Raw genomic sequence first — 22,865 nt, 5'->3', positions numbered from 1 at the left:
TGGCTCTGCGCCGGCGCCTCGGCGCACCGTGGTGACGCCATCCATCTGCGCCCGCAGCCGAGCGTTGTTCGCGCCTCTGGCGGGCGCCTGCGCAGTGGCTCCGAACGGGCGGTTGCTTGTTGGTTGTTGTAGTAACGGGGGAAGCAACCTTCGGCGGCTGCGTAGATTCCGGCAGGGGGAAGGAGGAGGGAGGTGAAGCAGAGCGTGGTCCCCGCCTGTCCGACCCGAGCCATTAGAAGATGAGACAGGTAAACGCCTGCCCCGGCGCGCTCCGGCGAGGTGCGCTCCAGGGCTGGGCGGGCGCCGCCGCGCTATCCTCCGAGCCCCGGAGCAGCTGTTGGTTTCCGGGCGTGCTGGGCAGAAGCGCTGCGGCAGAGTCGCCGCGTCCTTGCCTGCGGAGCACCTGCGGAATTCCCTAGGGTTGGGGTGAGCTGGGGTGGAGCTAGCGGCAGATCCTTGGTGGGGCTAGGACTTGCTTTGGCATAGAGTCTCTGGTCTTCAGAGCACCGCGTCTCGTTCCGCTCTTCAAGGGAGCCAAGGAAAGGTGGGCATCCCTTCCTGCTTGAAGGTTTCCTTTCTGCTTGCAAGTTTTAGTTTAACTTAAAAAGACTCGCAGACGTTTTTGGGAAAGATCGAGAAATTGCTTTAGGAACCACCCGAAAAGGATCATTGAAGTTCTTAGGTATTACACTCGTTTCTGCTCAAGATGTGTGGGGGTCCGGGTTAGCTGGTGTAGCTCCTTGCTGTAGTTGGCTTCGTTTTAGAGTCGTACTGTATATGTAAATGCATAGACAAGCAAACATTTGAACAAGTGCCCAGCTACTATGTCATACCTGGTGAGAGGAAATATTTTCACTACCCTTTTATTTTATTTATAATTATAAATATTTACTTATTTATTATTAGTTTAGTTGAATTGGTTTTCCTAGAAACATAGAATCTTGTCTGTGTGCTTGTTGTAGCGTATGTATAAATGTTCACAAATGTTTTGAACCTTGAATTTTATTTTGATCCTGGTCAAATTTGTCTAGCAAAGAATTAGCTAAATTTAGGCAATCAGGCATCTACATCAACTTTTTTATTTTTTATTTTTTATTTTTGCATTCTACCTTTACTGTATAAGACGAGTGAAGAACTCAAGTTTAGCAACAGCTTTTTAGAGACAACAGAGACAATATGTTTGAAAAAATTCTTAAGCTGGCGTGGTGTCACAGGCCTTTAATCCCAGCAACCAGGAGGCAGAGGCAGAAGGATCTCTGAGTTTGAGACTAGCCTGTGGTCCAGAACTCTAGAGCTAGTTCCAGGACAGCCAGGACTGTACAGAGAAAGCTTGTCTTGAAAAACAAAAGACAAAACTAACCAACCAACCAGACTCTTGACATTTTTTGTGTGGCATACGAGGTACACTGTGACAGAAGGTAAGCTTCTAGAGGTTGGATAATACTTAGGAATATATTCCTTTTCATTCCTATTAAAGATTATGTGGAAAATCCTAACGTGTGCAGCTGCGTTGTATTTGAAATCCCTTGACTTTCTTACAGGAGTCTGTGCCAGCCAAATTATCTGATCTAGTGAAACTGCAAGTAAGAAAGGTCTCTGAGGCCTCTGTCTGTTGACTGCATGACATACCCTAAAGGAAATGCCAGTTGTGATGGCCCGGGACCTGGAGGAAACAGCATCATCCTCAGAGGATGAGGACCTGGTAAACCAAGAGTAAGTGATCGCAAGCCTTCAGGGCAGAGAAGTAGTTTCTGTTCTTGTATCTGGCTTCCCTCCTTTGATACTGTCTGGCTCTAGATCCCGTCTATGATTGAAGTCACAATCATTATTCACTTCCCTTCAGCTGACAGAAATGTGTCCAGGCTTGTGAGTGAATGTGAGCTTTAGATGGTATAAAGTGAAGGTAGGAGCTTGGGCGATTTGGTTATTTATTTCTACTTTTTTTTTGAGGTAGGGCCTCTCATTCCTCTTGCCCTGTCCCCACTACATCTGTACATATAAATATATGTACGTATTTATAGATTTTAAAAAATTTACACGTGCCGGCTTGAGTTTATGTGCAGGTTCTTGAGGAGGCCAGAGGGCTGGGCTTACAGAAGGTTGTGGCTGCTTGACAGAGTGCTGGGAAATGAACCTGAGTCCTTTGCAAGAGCAGGAACCTCTCTTAACTGTTGACCTGTCTCTGTAGTCCTTGCATCTGTTTTTGTGTGTGTGTGTGTGTGTGTGTGTGTGTGTGTGTGTGTGTGTGTCGGATACTGAACTTGGGTCATCAGGCTTATAGATAAGTACTTTTAACTGTTGCACTATCTTCCTGGCCCCATCAGGTGAACTTAAAAGGAGTTCTATTTTTTACATTTATTTATTTTAGTGTTTGTGTGTATTAGGGGGCGGGCACACATGCTGCAGTGCAGATGTGGAGGTCAGAGGACAACTTGCTGGAGTCTTTTGTGTCCTTTTACCTTGTGGGTTTTGGGACTTGGACTGGGGTCCAGTTCGGTGACATGCCCCTGTATCCACTGAACCATCTTGTCAGCCTCATGTCAGGTGAACTCTTGTTTCTAATAACTTGAAATGATTTTGAAAGTTTTGGAGATTGATGAAAAGTTCAGTTCCTGAGCTCTGACCTTGGCTATAGGAATTTTCTCAAAAGCATTTACAGCGGCAGAGTGGTGGTCCTACGAAGGTCAGGTCTAGTGAGCATAGTTAGTTCTGCAGCCTGCACTCTGTGCACGGAAACACAGTGGCTTTCTTGAGTTCTTTTAGGTTAAGTCAGAGTTTCTTGATTGCCGGATCCTCATAACGAAAATGATTGACAGTGCCAAGTGCAGCTCTTAGAGATGGTCGAACAGCACATATAATGTGGAGATTGAAAAATTTTAATTTAAGGATGTTATTTCCACTTTGCTAAGTTTTCATATATGAATTCTGTATTTACATTTTTTTCCTCTCCTTCCACTCTTCTCCAAATTCATGGCTTCTTTTTTTAAAATTTATATATATAAATATATATGCACACATATGTGTCCATATGCATTTATAAATGAATAAATACATAAGTAAGATCTGGAAGTCAGGGTGGCCTGGAACTCACTGGATAACCAGGCTGGCCTCAAATGCGTAGCAGGCCTCCTGCTTAGCTTCCTGAGTGTTTGGGTTCATAGGCATGAGTGAGTCACCACTTCTCGCTTGAGGTGTGTTTCTTAGTCCTTCAGAATATGTACTCTATAACCTGAATAACTCCCAGGGAGTCGCTTCTTTCCTTTGGGGCATCCAAGTGCGTACAGATGCTGGCTGGGAGGCATGGAACTTCGGTGGGTGGGCAGGTGGGTTAGTAGGCTCTTGGTCAGGTGGTGTGGAGGGGGAGCCTTCTCTGATACAGCCCTTTCGGTGACACAGCAATTCCAGGGATACAGCTCTCTATATTGGGGGTGTAAAGGGCTATATAATCCTTGGGGAATTGGGTAGGGGTTTTCTGGGTGAGTGTATATTATTGGCTGGGGCTGAAGTGCTGTGAATGCTTCATTTGCATAAAGAGGAATTCCAGGTATTAGCTGGACATGTCCTTCTGAGGAAACCTGAACCCCGGTAATCGAGCCTCTGGACATGCAGGCCCAGAACGGGGAGGGAGCCATCCTTACTTCTGCCAATGTCAAGATGACTTGTCTTGACCTCATTCTTACTTCAGGCTGGTTTCCCCGGTTGCATCCTTTACATGCTCTACATCAGGGTATTTTGAAAGGATGTGATTAGGCTCAAATACTACAACACGTGTGAAGTTCTTACTGTGTTCATGGTAGACTTTGTAAGGTAGAAGATTGTATGAATATTAGTTGAAAAATAGTTGAAGCATTAATTAAGTTTCGAGGAAAAGCTTACCATCATTATTAGTTTATAGCAAACAATGATTTGACAGTGTATTTGGGTCGCTGTCTTTCAGATAATTGAATGGATAATTGCCTCTGGTTACTCTGTTCGTGTGCCATTTTACTTTCAGTGTTCTGTCTTTTATTCATTTTACAAAAAAAATGTAATGCTAAACAAAATTATTTACTCTTTTTTTTCTTTAAACAATTTCTCATTAGTGTCCTTAGGCGGTGAGTACAACTCTGACTGTTATTTATATTCATGATTGAGAAACACTAAATATCTAGTATATTTTATGGAAAGTGGATTTTCTGCAGACTCCTACTATTGACTTTTCCCAGTTACTCTTGTTTGTCAGCTAATGGACTGGTCTATCAGATACTTGCTTTGTATTCTGGGAAGCTGACTTAGGGCTTCTGATGTTGTAATGAAACACCGTGACCAAAAACAACATGAAGAGGAAGGGTTCGTTTCATCTTATATATTCACAGTCCATCCTGAAGGGAAGTCAGGGCAGGAGCTGAAGGCGGGACCTGGAGGCCGGGACTGAGGCAGAAGCCACGGAGAAACACTGCTTACTGGCTCGCCCCCTCCTAGTCTGTTCAGCATGCTTTCTTCTACGACCTAGGACCACTTGCCTGGGGATGGCAGTGCCTATAGTAGCCGGGCCCTCAGACATCAATTATGAGTTAAGAAAATGTCCCACAGGCTTGCTTCCTCCAATCTGATGGAATTATTCTTCCTACCTATGTCTAGGTTTGTGTCAAGTTGGCAAAAAACAAAAATGAAAACAAACAAACCAGTACAGAAGCGTAATTTTTTTTTTCATATAGAGGGTAGTAGGCTTACATCTTAGAAGTTTTAGGAGTTAGAAGGGCTTCTAGCAGCATCTGCGGATGATAGTTGTTGCATGGCCACTGGCCTCTGTCAGATCTGATCAGATTCCCCAGGCTTTATTAAAGCATTAATCCTGTGGTCCCAGACTTCAGGCTTAGGAACGCCTTGCGGGAATGCTGTGTGACAACTGAAGCTAACTGTGACATTGTCCTTGTTTTATATAGCATTATTTCAGATAAGAAACACATAAACTACTATGTATCTTGCATGAGCATGCCAAACTAAAATGTAGATGTAGCTGTGAAAACTTACTTAGTCATTGAAAAAAATTAGTAATCTTAATTGCTATTCTGCAAAGTGGCATCATGTCAGGTTAAAAGGCCGGCAGTAATCACCGCAGGGGCTTCTAGAGTGGCAGGGGGAAGAATAGGGAGCTAGTGTGGAGAAGACACAGCAGCAGGAGGCTGTCTTTAGTTGTGCGTGCTGCCGCACAGGACGTTGGGTCAGCTGAACAGTTGTCTACTTCAGAGGAGTCTTTCACATGCTTTGTTGTGGGTGGAAAGATGCCTCTGAGATTAAGGGTTCAGTTCCCAGCACCCAGTTACAACTCCAGTTCTTGGTGGTCGGGTGCCACCTCCTGCCTTCCAAAGACACCAGGCATACACATTCACACGTGTATATGTACACATACATATATGCGGCAAGCATTCAAACACATACGCTGAAAATAGATAAATCTTCAAATATTTTGTTCTTTGATACCAAACAAAGCAAAAATTCTTAATGTATGTCAGCTTAACTATTAATGAAGTTTTAAACTGCCAAGTTTAGTTTCCTAATCTTTTGAATTTTTTCCCTTTAGTACCACCTGCAAGTGTTGCTGGTGTTTGTTTCCCTTTAAGAGAAAATGTTATTTTTTTTATTGAAATCAACCTCTGTCATGGAACAAGGCTTTTAATGACAGTTTAACATCTACTTAAAGAGCTTTTCAGGCTACTTTCCTAATAATTACCTTAGTGATTTATTTCTTCTTTTCCCTGGCTATGAGTGGAAAGAGTTCCTTATCAGGGATTTGCCTTCCACAGCCAGGGCCTCGGCTCTTCGCAGCTGTGGATCTGTTTATTGTGGTGCTAAGTCTTGTCAGGCATTCTTAACTGTAGTGTAATCTATTGTTTGTAAATGTGAAGGCACAGTGGTGCCAGTCTGTAACTAGTGCCAGAGTGACAAGGACCTTTGGCTACTTTCCAGACTCTGCCTATTTTTCCTGTGTCTGTGGACACAGAAGGAAGTGTGGTGGAGAACCTATCTGGAGAGAGGAGGGATCCTCTGTGCTCATGCCTACATTTTACAAGTGTTTAAGATAAAAAAGCAAGCAAACAACACACACATATGCACATGCTCCACCTTGCAAAAATGTATCGTAAATGCCATTTCTTATAAATGGATACTGTGTTGGTTAGGTTTTTGTTTTGTTTTGTTTTGTCAGCCTGATACAAGCTAAGGTCATCTAGGAAGAGGAAATTTCAGTTGAGAATGCCTCCATCAGGTTGGCCTGTAGGCAAGTGTGTGAGGACATTTTCTTGATTAATGATTGATGTAGAAGGGTCCAGCCAGAGATGGTCCTGGGGTGTGTGAGAAAACAGGCTGAGCAAACCAGGAGGAGTAAGCCAGTAAACAGCCTCCTTCATGGCTAGCCTTCAGTTCCTGCCTCCAGGTTCCTGCCTTGGCTTCCCTCAGCGATGGACTGGTAACAGGACCTGTAAACTGAAAGAAAACCTTTCTTCAGTTGTGTTTATGACAGCAATGGACAGCTGACTTAACTGGACACTCTTGTCCACTCCTAACATCAAGGATAGCAAGCATCCACATTCATTGTAGTAGGTAACAGAGGGCGAACTAGACACATTTGCCTTCTTCACTGTAAAGCTTTGGCAGCTCAAGGCGAGTCCCAAGGCTGCCCAGTTACTGAAACTGGTGTCCTGGCCAGGTGTGGCTCTTGTAAGTTTGGATTGGGAGAATGCATCCTGCCTCTGAAGTCGGTGGTCTGGCTTTTGTGATCATGTGAGTTTTTTCAGAGAGTCTTTCAAAGTGGATCTTACTCCATTTAAGGAATGGATAGCTTACATTCTCAGTGTTCACTGTACAGAACCTTAGTGAAGCGCTGATTACTTAGCAAGCCCTGGAGTAAGCAGTCCTTGGTTCTCGGTCTTGCACTGTTGTATGGCCTTAGGCAAGTAACTGAGACACTTTTGCCTCTTGCTGGTAGTGTGGGCAAGAGGATGAAGTGAAGTAATGGACAGTTTTGCATATTCCAAGTACGAGGTAGGGACAAACCATAGTCATCTGCTTCAGCCGTTCATGCAGAGTTTGAGCTGTGAATTAATGAGGCATTGTGTTTTGCCTGTAGGGATCACCCATGTATCATGTGGACTGGAGGCTGCAGGAGAATTCCAGTTTTAGTTTTTCACGCAGAGGCTATTTTGACAAAGGACAACAATATTCGAGTAATTGGAGGTAAGTGCACCCCTCTCCTATAGAAGGAAGATCTGGCCGTGACCCTGACCACTTTTATGACACAGAGACAGAGGGGCCTTGTTCATGAGACCATATGCATTGGGTTGTTACTCGAAATATTATTCATAGTTTCTTAAATTGTTTCCTGAGTTTCTAAAACTTTTGTGTATGTGTTTGTTTTTCAGATTGTAGATATTTACATGTACCAGAACTTAACATTTTGACCATTTTTAGAGTATACAATTAATTGTGTTTGGTTCATTTATCTCCAATGTCTAGTTTGAGGACATTGTCCTCACTCAGGCAGCTGCTCCCTCTTTCTCTGTACTACCAGCGCCTTATGACCACTAATATTCCGGTTTCTGTGGATTTTTCCATTTTACATACCTCATGTCAATCAGTGGTTCTTAACCTGTGGGGTGTGACCCATTTGACAAATCTCTAGCTAAAAAAATACTTATTACGATTCATAACAGTAACAGAATTCCAGTTATGAAGTAGCAGTGAATCTGATTTTATGGTTGGGATCACCACAACATGAGGATGTGTTACAGCGTTGCCGTGTTAGGGGTGCTGACAACGACTAGTGGAATCATGCCACACGTAGCCTTTGTGTCTGTCCGCTTTTGCGTAGCAGTTTCCACGGTCCATTCATGTTGTCCCGCATGTCTTTGCTGGATAATCATCCCTTGAATTGGTATGGCGTATTTTATGCATCCATTCATCAGCTGAGAGCTAATTTTCAATTCCTCAATGCCTAACAACACTGGACATCCTTACCTGTGCTCCTTTGAAGAATTGTCTGTTCAAGCCTTTGCCCTAATTTTACAAGTTGAGCTTTGCTGTCATTGAGTTGTGAGAAGGTGGATCTTCATCAGATGTGATTTGCATTTCCCTTATTATATTAGTTATTTTTGTAGGCCTTGCTTTCTCTGCATTATTTTTTCCTCAGCAGCAACTTTGTAGTATTGATGGCATCTGACTTACTTTTTTTAAAGGTTATTTTGAGAGAGGGTTTCCCTGTGTAACAGCCATGACTGTCCCAGACTCGCTTTGTAGACCAGGCTGCCTTTGACCTCACAGAGATCCACCTGTCTCTGCCTCCCGAGTGCTAGGATTAAAGGCGTGAGCCACCATGCCTGGGTACTTATTTTTTGTTTTTTATATCTTTAATAATTGAGTTTGAAAAGACATTGCCTAACCCAAGTTGAGTTTTTCTGTGTGTTTATATTTAGAGCTGAATAATCTTGTGTCTGTGTTGAGTTGGTGTTTTAACGCATTAGCTAGAGTCCTGCCATCATTCTTTTATGTGTTAGCACCTCATATAGTTCTGGGTGGCCTTGTCATTGCTGTGTAGCCAAGGCTGACCTTGAACTTGGATCTCCCTGCCTACCCCTTAAATTTTTTTTGAAAGATTTATTCATTTTGTTATGTGTAAGTGTTTTGCCTGCATGTGTGTATGCATTCAATGTGTATGCAATGCCCCTAGAAGTCAGAAGAGAGTGATAAATTTTCCGGAACTGACTCAGGCTATCTGTGTGCTGGGAACTGGTTCTGCGTGCTCTGTGGATCAGCAGGTGGTCTTTTTGTTTGTTTGTTTGTTTTTCTAGACAGGGTTTCTCTGTGTAGCCTTCATTGTCCAGGCTTGCTTTGTAGATCAGGCTAGCCTTGAACTCACAGCGATCTGCGGGCCTCTGCCTCAAGTGCTGGAATTAAAGGTGTGCACCCAGCTTTTTTTTTTTTAAAGCAAGTTGTCTTAATTGCTGAGCTCTCCCAGCCCTGTGCCTACCTCTCCAGTGCTGGAATTGCAGGCATTTGGAGCCATACTCAGCCTGTATGAAGTCTTGAAATGAGGAACTGAATACTTTCAATTTGTTCTTTGGGACGGTTTTGGTTGTTCCGGGTTAACTTGCCATCTCTGCAGTACTGGCCTGTGGGGTGTGGATAGATGGAGCTCTAGTCCCAAGTTAGGCTATAGCTATTTCCAAAGCTTATGATGCTTCTGTGGGTCAGTGCTGTCAGGTGCTGGGACAGAGGATCTGTTCTTGTGTTCTTCGTCGTTACCGTCACTTTGGCATGGAGTAGTGCGCCTCGGGCAGATCGCTTCAGGTCTCTGCCTGGTTCACTGTTGGTTACGTGGGGACCGCCTCTGTAAGGATCAAAGGAGAGTGTGCAGTGTCTGGCACATGGCAGGCAGTCAGAACTTAGGCGGCTTCTCCCATTTGCCGAATAGGAGCTGCTCCATTTTAAAGTGACCTGGTAACAAGTGATTCAGAGAGACCCGTAGACTTACTTTTGGAGTTTGACTGTTTCTCTCTTCCCAAGGGTTCCTGTGCTCTAATCTCCTCAGCAGGTTGCTAGGCAACCTTTGAAAGGGAAGGGATTTATTCATTTTCCCTGAAGCCTTAATGACTGAAGGCTGTTGAGACAATCCCTTAAATATGATTTGACCCAAATTGACTAATGTGGGTTAAAAACAACAAAAGTGAACAACTAATAATTCCCTAAAAATATGCTTCTTTTGGTCTGCTTGTCCTATTGAAAAAAAAAATCTATGTATTCAATGGCAATAAACAGACTTTCTTCTTTTTCTTGGAGTAACTTCCATTTAGTAGAAAATAATATTCATCAACCAGTCATCCCACTGTTCAGTCTGCTAGTGTTTTCATTACACATGTGCATAGATGAAGGCACTGGCGGTTTATATCTGTAACTAGCATGATGGAGGCCAGGGCAGGAGGACGGACAGTCTGGATGTCACAGCAAGACCCATCTGGGAAAACAGAAAAGGAAAAGGCTATTACATTTGTCTCAAATTCTATACGGTAAAATTTGTTCTTTATGCCCCTAAGTTCTTTGAGGTTTTATTTTTTTCACTTTTTATGTAAGTGACAGTTTTAATGACTTTTGCTAATGTATGCCTTGTTTCCTTAATTATTACTTTTTTATCCTGGAACTTGCTCTGTAGACCAGGCTGGCCTTGAACTCAGAGATCCCCCTGCCTCTGTTTCCTGCGTGCTGGGACTACAGGTGTGCATCACCACTGCCAGACTTGGATTTCTGAATTATTGAGCACAATTGATCTGTAATATTTTTTCCTTCTCTAAAATAGTAGGTCATGCAGTCTTAAGTAGGTAAAGCCCTCTGATCGTAAGTAGTTAAAGCCCTCTGAGGCGTTATCTGGGGCATTAGCTGCGTCCTGCTGGTCCTGTAGTCTGTCTTCATCACTCTATCTGTTGACTGTTTCTTGAATCCACTTTTAATAATTTGGCTTATTATTGTTTCTATGCTTTATTTGTGAAATACTCTAGGAGTGTGGCTCTTCTTTCCATATAACCCCCTCCGATTGTATTTGCTTTCACCTGACAGGCTTGCTTTGGCTTTGCACGTGCAAAAGTGGAGATGTTAGTGATAACAGTTGTGATAACTAAAAGACATAAGTTTTCTCTCACTTTCCTAAAGTTTTCATAAATATCTTTAGTCAAGATGAAAGAGTAGTGCAGCCAATGGGTTTGTAGTCTCTTAGCTTTCTGCCCTCTCTGTGCTGATTGAGAAGTAGCTGGAATCCTCCTGCCCTGATTGCTGGCTCAGCAGGTCACTCCTGAGAGCTGGGACTCCACTGTAAAACAGAGCAAACGGTACTGGGGCATGTTTCCTCTGACTTCAGCCCTGTGCACACCTCCCCAGTGCTGCAGTTTGTCCTTCGTACCTTTTTGGTTTTTTCTGTTCTATTCAGGACTTGACCAAAGATGACACTTTATTGTTATTATTTCTTCTGTCTGTTTTAACCTGCAGCTGTTTCCTGAGTGCCTTTATTTTTGTCCTTCATGACATTGATCTTTCAAAATTTCATTGTTTTACATATATTCTTTTCGCATTTTAAAGATTTAATTTTTGTTAATTTAGAGTGTGTGTGCACGTGTGTGTGTGTGTGTGTGTGTGTGTGTGTGTGTGTGTGTGTATGCGCGCGTGCGTGTGCGCACACACACACATGCATGCCATAATGTGCATGTAGAGATCAAAGGGCGACTTGACGGAAGTCACATCTTCCCTTCTACCATGTGGGGCCAGGGGATTCTTGGCAACAGGTACCCTAAGCCTCTGAGCCATCTTGCCCCTGGATATTCTTAAGTTTGATTCTTTTTCCCCTCAGTTCCACATGCTTAGATCCAGCTTTTTCTGAACATATAGGAATTTGCTTGGTAAAGCTGTGTTCTTGCGCATGGCATTATATTGTGTTACTAGTCTGTGAGTTTGGTCTTTTGGTTAAGATAATATTCATTGGATTTCTTCAACATGAAGGGTATCTCCTCTTTTCATATAAACCTTCTGGAGTGGTACTTTGAGATGCATGAGCGTCCTGTCTCTCAGTAGTCTCTTACCTGTTGGTACTTACTGATTCTTGTCTGAATCACTTACTCTTTTATTTTATTTATTTTTTATTAAATATTCACTTTGCATCTTGGTCATAGCCCCTCCTTCCTCTCCTCTTAGTCCCACCCTCTCTCCCTGTTTCTCCTATCCCTCCTCCCCCTACTCCTCAGAGAAGGGGAGGCCCCCCTGCCCCCCCCCCCACCGCAGCACATGGAGTTGCATCAGGACTGAATGTGTCCTTTTCCCCGCCAGGGGGAAGTGTGAGTCACTTTTTTCTTAATGGTTTTTGTAAACTGCTATTTTTCCATTTCTCTGTGTACAGTTATCATTGCGTGTGTGTCTGTGTGTGTGTGTGTGTGTGTGTGTGTGTGTCTGTCTGTCTGTCTGTCTGTCTGTCTGTCTTTGGAGAGGAATATCTTAGGTGTCTTTCTCTATCACCCTCTGCCATGGGAGACCTTAAGCTGATCATTTGTCTGCTGGCTGCTCACTGACCTCTGGCCTGCACTCGTCCTTCTCTCCCAGTTGTGGATTAGGAATGGCAAACCAGGCCCAGCTTTTATGTGAGTGCTGGGTATCTGGACTCAGATTATGTTTGCACAGTAGGCCTTACTCACTGAGCCATTTTCTCAGTCCCACAAAATTGATTTTTTTTTTTTTTGCGGCAAGGTTAGCTCAGACTGACCTTGAACTTGATATGTAGCTGAGGATGACTTTGAAATTGTGATCCTCATGGCTCTGTCTCCCAAATGCTGGGATTGAGAGTATGCACCATCGCTCCTGTTTCTGCAGTGCTGGGGATCGAACCCAGGGCCTCCTGCTTGCCAGCACTCTACCAACTGAGAACTGCAGCCCTAGTGCTGTCTCCATTTATTATCTGGGTTTTCTGTTATTGAGACATTTCTGTTTGTAGTGGGCAGGCAAATATTCTCCCAGAGGGGGCCATCTCTTCATTCCTATAGCCCGTGACTGTGATGTCAAAGGGGAAGGAGGTTCTCCATGGGATTTAGGTGATGGGAAGGACCAGGCCTGCTGCTGGGGGCTCGGGATGGGAAAGGATGACTGACTACAGGCCAAGGAATTGGGGCGGCCAGACATGAGGCTATTGAGGAAGGCTCTGTGGAAGGTTCCCTTGACTGAGTGAGGCTGTGTATAAGGGACCTGCAGGATTCGTTAGAATGTTTTACTAGCAAATCCGTGCCAGCTTGGATTGAATGGGACAGCCTAAGTAGGAAATGAAAACTGTGAGATCACAAGATGACAAACCTCCTTAGCTTGAAACAAGTGCTAATTGTTATATTAATTATTAATTAAATAGTAATGAGTAATTATTAATGCACAGTAATTAATTATCCTTATTCTAGAGGTGAAGCCTTAGGCCTGTGGGCAGACCTGTGAATCACAGAGCAGCGGTCTAAGACCTGAAGCAAATGGGAATTTACCTACTCAGAATTTGAATCTGTAAATCCATACTGTGACTCCTTTTTCCTCCTTAAGTTGTCTCCCAGTGTGAACCAGCCTCCATGTAGCTGGAGTTCATTTATTGCATTTGGGAAGCAAATAATTTGTTTGAGCTCCACTGATGGAGAGCAGTTTTGCCCCAAGGCGAATCACACTGATGTAGATGATGAGACTGGAGAATTTTGAGCTGGATGAGATTTTTAGACTTTGGGTTGAGTTGACAGGGCTGTTGGGATGGGTTGGATTTATTTGGTATGTGAGAGAAGCATGACTGTTTGCGGAGCAGAGGGTGGGCCACAGTAGGCCCTCTACTGTGTCTGACATATCTTAATCCCTTCCACTGTAAAGGGGAATTCAAGTTGCTAATTGGTAAGAAGATCATTCTGGCCAGAGTGTCCAGTCTAGTGCAACCAAAGGGTTCCTTAACATGGAAAGAGGAGCCAGCAGGGCCAGAGTGGGACACGGTGGACAAGAGTAGACCTACCATAGTTGCCTGTGAAAGTGAAAGATGGGGAGCATAAACTATGCAGCACTGAGTAGAGGTGGCCATTGGAAGCTGGAAACGTGGAGGGTCCAAATCCAGCCTGGAGTCCACGGAAGGGAGCACAGCCTGCTGATCACAGACTTGCTCTAGACTGCTGGGGCCTGTGTTGCCAAGGAGGCTGCAAGTTTGTGCTTAAGCTGCCAAGCCTACCTGTTACAGCAGCAAAAGCAAACCAGTACACTGCCTCACTGTCTTGTGCTGTGGATTTACGGTTCCTTTTGTAATTGCATTATAATTTATTCATTGCTTCGTCACTTTCATATTAGAATGTCTCCAGTTTGTTCCTTGGGAGCCCACTTAGGCTCTTTGTGACCTGGTTCCAATCAGTTTTGAACATTTCTGTTTTTTGGGATCTAGCAGGATGGTTCAGGCTTCCCAGCCTACAGTCTGAACTCTCGCAACACTCTGTACTGCTCTTGGCATTCTGTTCTGCACTGAAACAGAGGCACAGGACTCTGCCTTGGTTGTCTTTCAGCGATCCTGTAACAACCACGCAGTGGTCGGGGGCTGCTGGGAATAGGTTGTGGCTGGGCTTTAGAAGAGAGTCTGTCTTGTCCATGCCCCTCTTTCTGACTCAGCTTTGCATAGAGTGCACACCAAGGCTTATGGTAGGCCCCTAATGTGCCCATGGGAGCAGCTGCGATGTATGAAGCTTCCCATATAAATTCATCAGAAACCTAGCTGTCTTTGATGATGGGGCTGAACATTGTGCTGTCTATTTGCAAATGGCTTCATTGTATTCATTCACCATTGTTCAGCATACAGTCCTTTAAAAGCACTAATCTCCCTGGCTTAATCCCAGCACTTGGAAGGCAGAGGTAGGCAGATCTCTGTGAGTTCAAGGCCAGCCTGGTCCAGGACAGCCAGGGCTCTTTCACATAGAGAAACCCTGTCTGAAAAAAACCAAAAACCAAAAACTGAAAACAAACAAACAAACAAAAAACCAAAACACTGATCTGGAGCCAGGTATTGAGGCTTGTGCCAATAATCTCAACACATGGAAGACTGAGGCATAAGCCTCGTCAATTCACTCGAGCCTAGGCTTGAGCAAACTTAGTCTCAAAAACAAATGAGCAAAAACTCAAAACAACAAACCAATAGCAAAAAGAATTTTCCATAGAATTCTTCACTAAGGTTCTCAGTTTGTAGGGACATACAGAAAGAGTTAGTGGCATATTACTTCCCCATGGTGGAGAGGCCTGGTGGCACTCAGAGAAAGGATAAGCAGGCTACCAAGATGAGATTGATAGTCTATGACCATATAGTGGGGGAGGAGGTCCCCCTTGGTCACAGACCTAGGGGAGGGGAATAGGGTGAAAACAGGAGGGAGGGAGGAACAGGTGGATACAAGTGAGGGGGAAACAATATAGATGTAATCTGAATAAATTAATTAAATAAAAATATTTTTAAAAAAAGATTTAGTGTCATAGTTGAGAGTAAAAGTTTATGTGGTTACAGAGTTTCCTCTCAGACAGCGTCAAGGCACAGGTTCTGTCTCCAGGGCCAGCAGGAAATGTGCACAAGAGCAGGAAGCTGGTGCCATGCAGGACTCGTAGCACAGCCTGTTTTAAAGGGGGCAGTTGCAGGTCCTTGTGGCTTCTTCCTATTAGAGAGACTCTTTTCTAAGATGTGCAGGTAATCAGTGTTTGAGGACACAGAGGACTGTCTGGAGCAGGCGCACTTAGCCTTTTAAGTACAGTTGGGTCTACTTCTTAGTCTGTAAAAGGGTGAGGGCTTTTTCCTGAGTAATGGTTTTTTGTTTGATTATGTTTGTTTCTGGCTATTGAACGTCGTTCTGTGTTTTTCTTTAGAACGTTATCATTTGTCTTATAAGATTGTGAGAACCGACAGTCGCCTGGTGCGAAGCATTCTGACAGCCCATGGATTTCATGAAGTAAGCTCATTTTTACAACCTTACCTTGCCTGATCACCTCAAAAGCAGAAATCCCAGCTACCTAACTGACTTTATCCATCCGCAGAGGCAGAGCTAGGAAGCACACGGGACCAGTGATTAGAGGCCCTGCAGAACTTGGTACTACCAGCAATTTCTCGTTGTGGTACATGGGAAGCATTCCACAGGATTCCCTGTCTCCCTCTTCTGTGATGTCTTAGATTTGGTCAGAGTTGCCCATGAGAGGTTATCTGATAAAAACTGAAGCAGATTTTTATAACTGAAATCAAGATAGAGTTGTAGAATGCTATGGAAACGGTGGCTCACAGAAGCAGAGGCTTCTCTAGGACAAAGGCCACGGTAGGGTCTGGGACCAAAGGTCAGGGATCTCCAGGGTTATCTCAAGGCTCTGCTGTGAAAGTTACTAGACTCTATTCAGTGTCGTTGTGCTTTTTTCCAGTGATAGGATTGCTGGACCAGCTGAGGCATCTCATAAAGCAGAGCGTGGGTGGGTGACTGGCAGGTGCTTTAATATCCAGGAGCAAGTTATTTTCCTAAGGAAACTGGGAAAACGAGATAATGTTATTGAAAAGGTCTGGCACAGATGCTACATGGTCTACCACTACTCATACTCTGAGACCAGTGATGAAAGCCTGCTTGTGAGCAGCTTATTCTAGGTTGGCATCAATAGGGGGCACTTGAGGACCTTGTATTTTTTTTTTAAACACATTTTTTATTGAAAAATAAAATAATTCATATTACATCTCATTTGCTATCCCATCCCATGCATCCTCCCATTCCTCCCTCCCTCCCGCTTTCACTCCATTCCCCTTCCCTATGACTGTGACTGATGGGGACCTCCTCCCCTTGAATATGATGCTAGGGTATCAAGTCTCTTCTTGGTAGTCTGCTATCCTTCCTCCTAGTGCCATAAGGCCTCCCCATCAAGGGGACATGGCCAAATATGGGGCAGCAGAGTTCGTGTGAAAGTCAGTCCCCAGTCTCCACTTAACTGTGGAGAATGTTCTGTCCCTTGGCTAGATCTGGATATGTACTGTTTATCTATTTCCAGCATTTGCCATTGTCCTAGTGTGTTGTATGGACAGAGTACTTGATAATGAATGGACAGATGAATTCTAGTGAATAAGTAAAGGAAATCTAAGGTTAAATTTTTTTCTTAGATTTACTCTTCTAAATTTTAATTACGTGTCTCTGGGTTCATGCATGAGAGTGTAGGTGCCTATACAGGCCAGAGGGATCAGCCTCCTCTGTAGCTGGAGTTGTAGGTGGTTATGAGCCACCTAGTGGAGGTGCTGGGAATTGAACCTAGGTCCTTTGCAAGAGCAGTACATACTGTTTTAAGCACTGAACCATCGGTCCAGCTCTGGCTTTAGTTTATGATCTACAAAGACATAGGGAAAGTCTGAGAAAAAAAGAGTTTGTACAGAAGGGTTAACTTATTTTATTGTTTGTGTTTGGGATCTCCCCAGCTCTCCCTTTCTTTAACCCTCATTATTGTGTTTGCTGCAGTGATAGGTTTGTATAGTAACTGGGCCATGCTGAGAGTCCTCTGCAAGTGAGAAACCACTGACTTTGTGCGCCCTCACTCTTCCGGAGACAGACTGCTGCTGATGTTTGTCTGTTTGTTTGTCTTTTGTGCCTAGGTTCACCCAAGCAGCACTGACTATAATTTGATGTGGACAGGATCCCACCTGAAGCCCTTCTTACTTCGAACCCTCTCTGAAGCACAAAAAGTTAATCACTTCCCCAGGTAATGGTCCTCTGAGTGTGCTGTAGCATGTGACGATGCTGTCATTGGAACGTGTAGCCAGTGGAGATATTTAGTCTTCTTAGAGGGAAGTGGAGGAAGAAGAAACTTGGGAAGTGCTGTAGCCCACACGTGGGACTGAGGTCTCAGTGTGACTTTGAGCCCCTCGAGGTGTAGACTCTTCAAGAGCCTATAGAAGTGTGAAAGTTCGTAAAGAGACAGTTTCCAAATCTCTTTCCTAAAATTGAGGTTGCTCATAGCATTTTATGTGGGTGGTATCTCTATGTTAATATGGTGCATTTTCCTTGGGCATAAAAAGGTTCAGGGTTCCAAGCTGGGAGGGATGGCACATGCTTATAACCATTGCACCTGAGACATAGAACCAGGGAGATGAGAAGTGCATGGCAGCCTTGGCTCCAGAACAAACCAAGGCCAGCTTAGACCATGTGAGACCCTATGTCAATCAAACAAACAAACAAACAAACAAACAAACAAAAGTAAGATTCCAAAGACCCAGCAGACAGGCTGAGATGAGAGTCTAGCTGTGGCTTAATACTTCTTGTTACATGGTGGTGGTTTCTATCCGTTTGTTTCAAACAAATTTGAAAGAGAGCATAGTCTGGTTGTCAGTTGATAGCTCATTAATTTTAATGACAGATCATTTTGTGTCTGTTTTGGGCAGCAGCTCATGCTATAGCTTTGTGAGGTGGAATCTTACCTATTTAGTTTTTTCAGTCTGAAATTTTGAGTATATTTATAAAAAGTCAGGCTTAAAATGTCTTATTTATGTTCAAAATCTGTTTTAGAATGGATTTTATACTTCTAAATCAGGTTTAAAAAAACCCATTTGGAATAAAGATCACAGATGTAAATTCTAAACATAAACCCATACAAAGGGAAATTTGATGATCTTTGCTTAGACAGAGGTTTCTTAGCTAGAACAAAGCTTAGTGCGTAAGAGGATAAAAACACAAGGAGACCTCTGGAGAGGTATTTATAACATGTATCTGATGAAGAGTTTGTTTCCAAACTATGTCACAAACTCTAATAACTCAGTAATAAGAAAGAAATCTTAGTTTTAAAAATGGAGAAAAGATTTAGTGGATATACATGTATGTATGTATATATAGCAAATCAAACAAATTTATCAAAATAGGAAAACTTTAAATGGATATGTCAAAGAAAATGTATGTGTGGTCAGTTAAAGATATTCAACATCATTAGTCATTAGGGCAATGCAAATTAAAACTATATGAGGTACTGATATATATGTATTAAAATGGCTTTAAAAGTTAGATAGCACCAAATGATTCTGACAGCCAGGATGCATGGTGACTAGCATGCTGGTATACTGCTGGTGGGAGGGCAACCTGGTAGATGACCTCGAATACCTGGAAATTGTGAAATATCTATTGTTCTAGGTCCCAGTTTCTTGGTTTTCGTCTTGTAGAATCTGTGGCATCACCAGTGTGTCTTTTGTGTGCTAATGAATTGCCTGGTGCCTGGTAGGCCCTAGTGGTTCCAGGATGCTTACAGGCTCTAGGAAAGGCTGTTTTGATAAGAGGGTTGGAGTTTCTATCTGTCCTTTAACCTTCAGGAAGGGAGAGGAGGTTGAAGTTTTAACGTGACCAGTGACTTAATCAGTTATATCTACTTAGTGATGCTTTCATTACTAGGACAAGGTTAGAGCGAGACAGAGGAACATGTGGAGGGCCTGGCAGGTATAGTGCCAGAGACAGAGGCCTGGCAGCTCTGTGTCCCTTCTTTCACACCTCATCCCAAGCACATCTGTTTATCTGAATTCTTTGTAAGCTTTAGCCCATCAGGGAATGTGCTTTACCAAGGTCTGTGACCCACTCAAGCAAACTCATCAAATGCAAAGAAAAGGTCTTGGCTTAGCTGGTCAGAAGCACAGATGGGACAGTTTGGTTCTTGGAACTGGGGTCAGCCTTGGGGACTGGGCCTTCAACCCAGGTAGACCACTTCAGAACTGAATTAGAGGACACCCAGTAGTATCCACAGTGGCACGGCTTACTGGTAGTAGTGACCTCCCCCCTCCCAGCTGGTGTCAAAGTGTTGAGTAATTATGTGGAGCTGAGAGACCAGGAAAACATTCTGGTATTTCCTCTACATCTCAGAATGTGGTAGGAGAAACTGAGCCTGTTTTTCCAGTATCCTCAGAATAACCGCTGGCAGTTCTTATAAAGTTAAACATATACTTCTGTGGTGGTTGTAAAATGTGTCTGTAAATTCTTTGACACTGCCTTCAAAGATTGAGCTAAATCTTTCTGATCTTGAGTGTCAACCAGACTAAGTGATTGGCCTCTAACAAATGGAATGTGACAGAAGTGGTGTGCTATTTTGGAGACTTGGTCATAACAGACATTACAACCTCTCTCAGATAAGTGGGCCTAGGAGAGGCCAGCAGCGTGACATGAAAGTATGCAGCCTTGTGGAAAGGTTCACCCGAGGAACTGAAGCCTCATTGTCAGCTCCATACTTAGGAGCATCCTGCAAAGTGCATGCTCTACCCTAGTCAGGCCTGATGATGGCAGTGTAGGCACACATCTGCACTGCAGCCTCATCAGTTCTGCCATCCCACATCGCCCGCCCACAGAAACTGTGTGACATCATTAGTGTGAACTACTATTTTAAGCTGCTATATTTTGGGGTTGTTTATTATCTAGCAGTAGATAACTGATGCAACTTGGTAAACTACAAAGCAGTCCCACACCTGGAAAAATGGAAATGTCTGCATAAAAACTCAATGTTTACATAAAAATCTATATGTAAGTGCTTTCAAGCAACTTTATTCACAGTCTCCCCTAACCTGGAAATAATCCAGATGTCCTTCATCTGGTGAATAGATAAACAAACTGTGGTCTATCCACACCACAACCTGTAACTGAGCACATAAAAGAATAAAATATTGACGTGTGCAGCCAGTAGAGATAAAGCTGAGATGTTTCTTGCTCAGTGGGAAGGATACACATTGTGTGATCCTGCCTATCTGACTGTTTGGAAGGGAAAACAGACAATTGCCCTTTGGCTGGTAGTGATAGAAAGAGCTGACTGCAAGGCAATTGAAGCTACTGTAGGATATTAGCATTGTCCTGCACTTTGATTGTGGTGGTCCTTACCTAATCAGTACATCAGAATAGCGAAAGGGGGCATTTTATTCTATGTAAATGGTATCTTTATAAGCAAATCTGATCAGAAATGTGCATTTGATGAGAACATTCACTAAGGCCTTTGGAGTAGCAGCAGCATAGGTTTGGGATCGTCTACCGTCTGCAGTGATGGCTTCAGAGCTCAGTGCTGTGAGGTCCTCACAGTGTGCTTACACAGGAGGCCTCTGTAGGTGTAACCCACTGAAATGGAAAGATGTTCCTGCTTTTCAGGTCTTATGAACTAACCCGCAAGGACCGACTGTATAAAAACATCATTCGGATGCAGCACACACATGGATTCAAGGCGTTCCACATCCTTCCTCAGACCTTCCTCTTGCCAGCTGAGTATGCGGAATTCTGTAGTAAGTGCTTGACTGAGAATGCCCCAGCATCTGAATGGAGGCAGATTTACTTAGAGATCGTTGATCTTACAGCTCACTGGGGCTTTAAGTCTTTGAAAAGTTGTGCTTAAATAGGAAGAGCAGTTACAGACATAAAAGTTTTAGATTTTTTATATTTGGATGGCGCTCTTCTATGTTTATATTTGGTAGGATGACAGTAATAATTTATGTGAGGACACATTGGTGTCATCTGAACACACCCTTTCTTGGGTGTTTTTGCCCAACTATCTGTTTGTTGTTGAGAGTCAGTATGTAAACTGCGCGCTTCCCTTTGGTGGCTCTCTTCGACTTCCCACTTTAACTTTCTCGCTGCCTTTACTTTTGGACTTGTGTTCTTTGGGGAACAAGTATCATAAGTCTTTATAAAATTTGTGCTTGCTTATTTATCTTTTGAGATAGGGATTCACCATGTAGCGACAGCTGGCCTAGCTAGAACTCCCTATGTAGATCAGGCTGGCTTCTGCCTGCTTCTGCTTCCTAAGTGCTAAGACTAAAGGCTACTACCATGGCCAGCATCATATGTCTTTTGATGCTTAGAGTTTGGTTATACTCTTATTTCTTGAGTTCATACTAATACACAGAGGCGTCTGAATTTCAGCCCAATGTAAAGTAACAGCAGCATGTGGCCTGGACCTAGGTCTCCAATAGGATTCCTGCTTCCCTGGCCTCACTGAACTTACTTCCCAGGCCTGCGTTGTTTCCAGCCCTCTCCCTCGGGCCAGACCCTGCCTGCCTCAGGAGGTGTGATGTAGGTAGGGTGGAAGGCCAAATAGGATTTATTAACTAGATATGAGAAAGGTCAGGAAGAAGGTCCAAACAAGCCTCCAAAGACGGGAGTTAGAGAAACTAACTCTAGTGGGGTGGGGTGGGGGCGGGGAGGGGGTTGCCTAGGCTGGCCTCAAACTCCTGGGCCCTAGCAGTCTTGCCTCAGCTTTCCCTTCCTGGGAGTTGAGATTACAGATGTGAAGCACCATTGTCCCATCAGGGCTTGTGAGTCTAAGCAAGAATAGGACCAGGAAAATACAAGAGGAGCTGTTATGGGAAAGAGGAGCGTCCAGTTTGGACAGTGTACATTCAAGGTGCTGTGGGGAAAGCATGCAGGGATGGTTTGCAGATGGCTGTAAAAGCAACTCAGGGTTTGGCCAGAGACACAGATTCCAGAGGTTCCAGATGAAAGTGATGACTAAGAGATATAAGAAGACAGAGAAGCAGCCCACAGAGCCAGGAGGGAGGAGAGATGGTAGAAGAGCTGAGAAAGATGTCCCAGGAGAGACAGTGGCTCAGGTAGAGGGGTGAGCACTAGAAAGGAGGTGGCCATGACTTCCCAAGAGGAGGGAGGGGAGAAGGCTCGCTGCTGGCCAGGTAGACTGCCCACGGAAGGAGGAGGCTTGCTCGGTTCATGTGAGGAACGCCCAGCCTAGTAAGGAGGGTGGTATGGTCTTATGCCAAGAGTGAGGGCAAAGTGTGGGTTTGTGTTCTTAAGAGGGCAGAAAGGTCCCAGCAGGACCTTTGACAGGACTGAGCAGGATGCAAAGCTTTGCAGAGGCACTGGGAACATGAGCCAAGCTTTTTGTCACAGTAAGAAAAGGTCTTAAGTTTGTCTTAAGATTGAGCCCAGGAGTATTCACTGTAGCTCGAGATGTGAAAGCTCGGGTCCCCAGAAGTGCTGAGTCAGAGCGAGCAGGGCTTGGAGTACACAGCGCAGACTCTTCCAGGTTCTTGGCGCCCCATCTCCAGTTAATGCTCAGTAGAACTGTATAGGTCTGTGACCCTGGAGAACCCACCTAAAGCAGACAGTTTTTAGGCAGGAAGAAGGAAATGACAATGAAGACCAGGGTGGCAGCAGTAGAGACAAGCAGAGCTTCCTCCTGGAGCTGTGTTCTATGGCATTGCTGCCTATGATGGAGGCTGAAAAATAGTTCTGAGACGTGAACAAAGCTGTAGTGTCATGCAGTTTATTGCAGATGCTCAGATCAGTGCAGACAGTCCATCTCTAGGCCCATCATTGTATAAGAGATCTTAGCAAATGAGACGGAACTCCTCA

At 44.0% G+C, this 22,865-nt stretch overlaps 1 protein-coding gene across 15 annotated transcripts in view; it reads left to right on the top strand.

Annotated features, from left to right (window-relative positions):
• The first annotated feature begins 98 nt into the window (after positions 1-98).
• The window catches only part of TTLL5 (tubulin tyrosine ligase like 5), a 238,117-nt gene continuing 215,350 nt past the window's right edge, over positions 99-22,865 (top strand). For 6 of the 15 annotated variants that reach the window (XM_084791598.1, XM_084791595.1, XM_084791594.1 and 3 more), the window contains exons 1-6: positions 100-248; positions 1,542-1,713; positions 7,109-7,215; positions 15,403-15,485; positions 17,147-17,253; positions 20,652-20,782. In XM_084791598.1, coding sequence (XP_084647724.1) covers positions 1,640-1,713; positions 7,109-7,215; positions 15,403-15,485; positions 17,147-17,253; positions 20,652-20,782 — 502 coding nt within the window. In that variant the 5' untranslated portion in view covers positions 100-248; positions 1,542-1,639. The other 9 variants (XM_084791597.1, XM_084791586.1, XM_084791585.1 and 6 more) reach the window with 4 other exon arrangements.

Source organism: Acomys minous, assembly GCF_964271855.1.
Source record: "Acomys minous genome assembly, chromosome: 8".
NCBI classification, from domain to species: domain Eukaryota; kingdom Metazoa; phylum Chordata; class Mammalia; order Rodentia; family Muridae; genus Acomys; species Acomys minous.
Note: the sequence above shows the minus strand (reverse complement) of the source record. Positions and strands in the feature narration are given on the sequence as shown.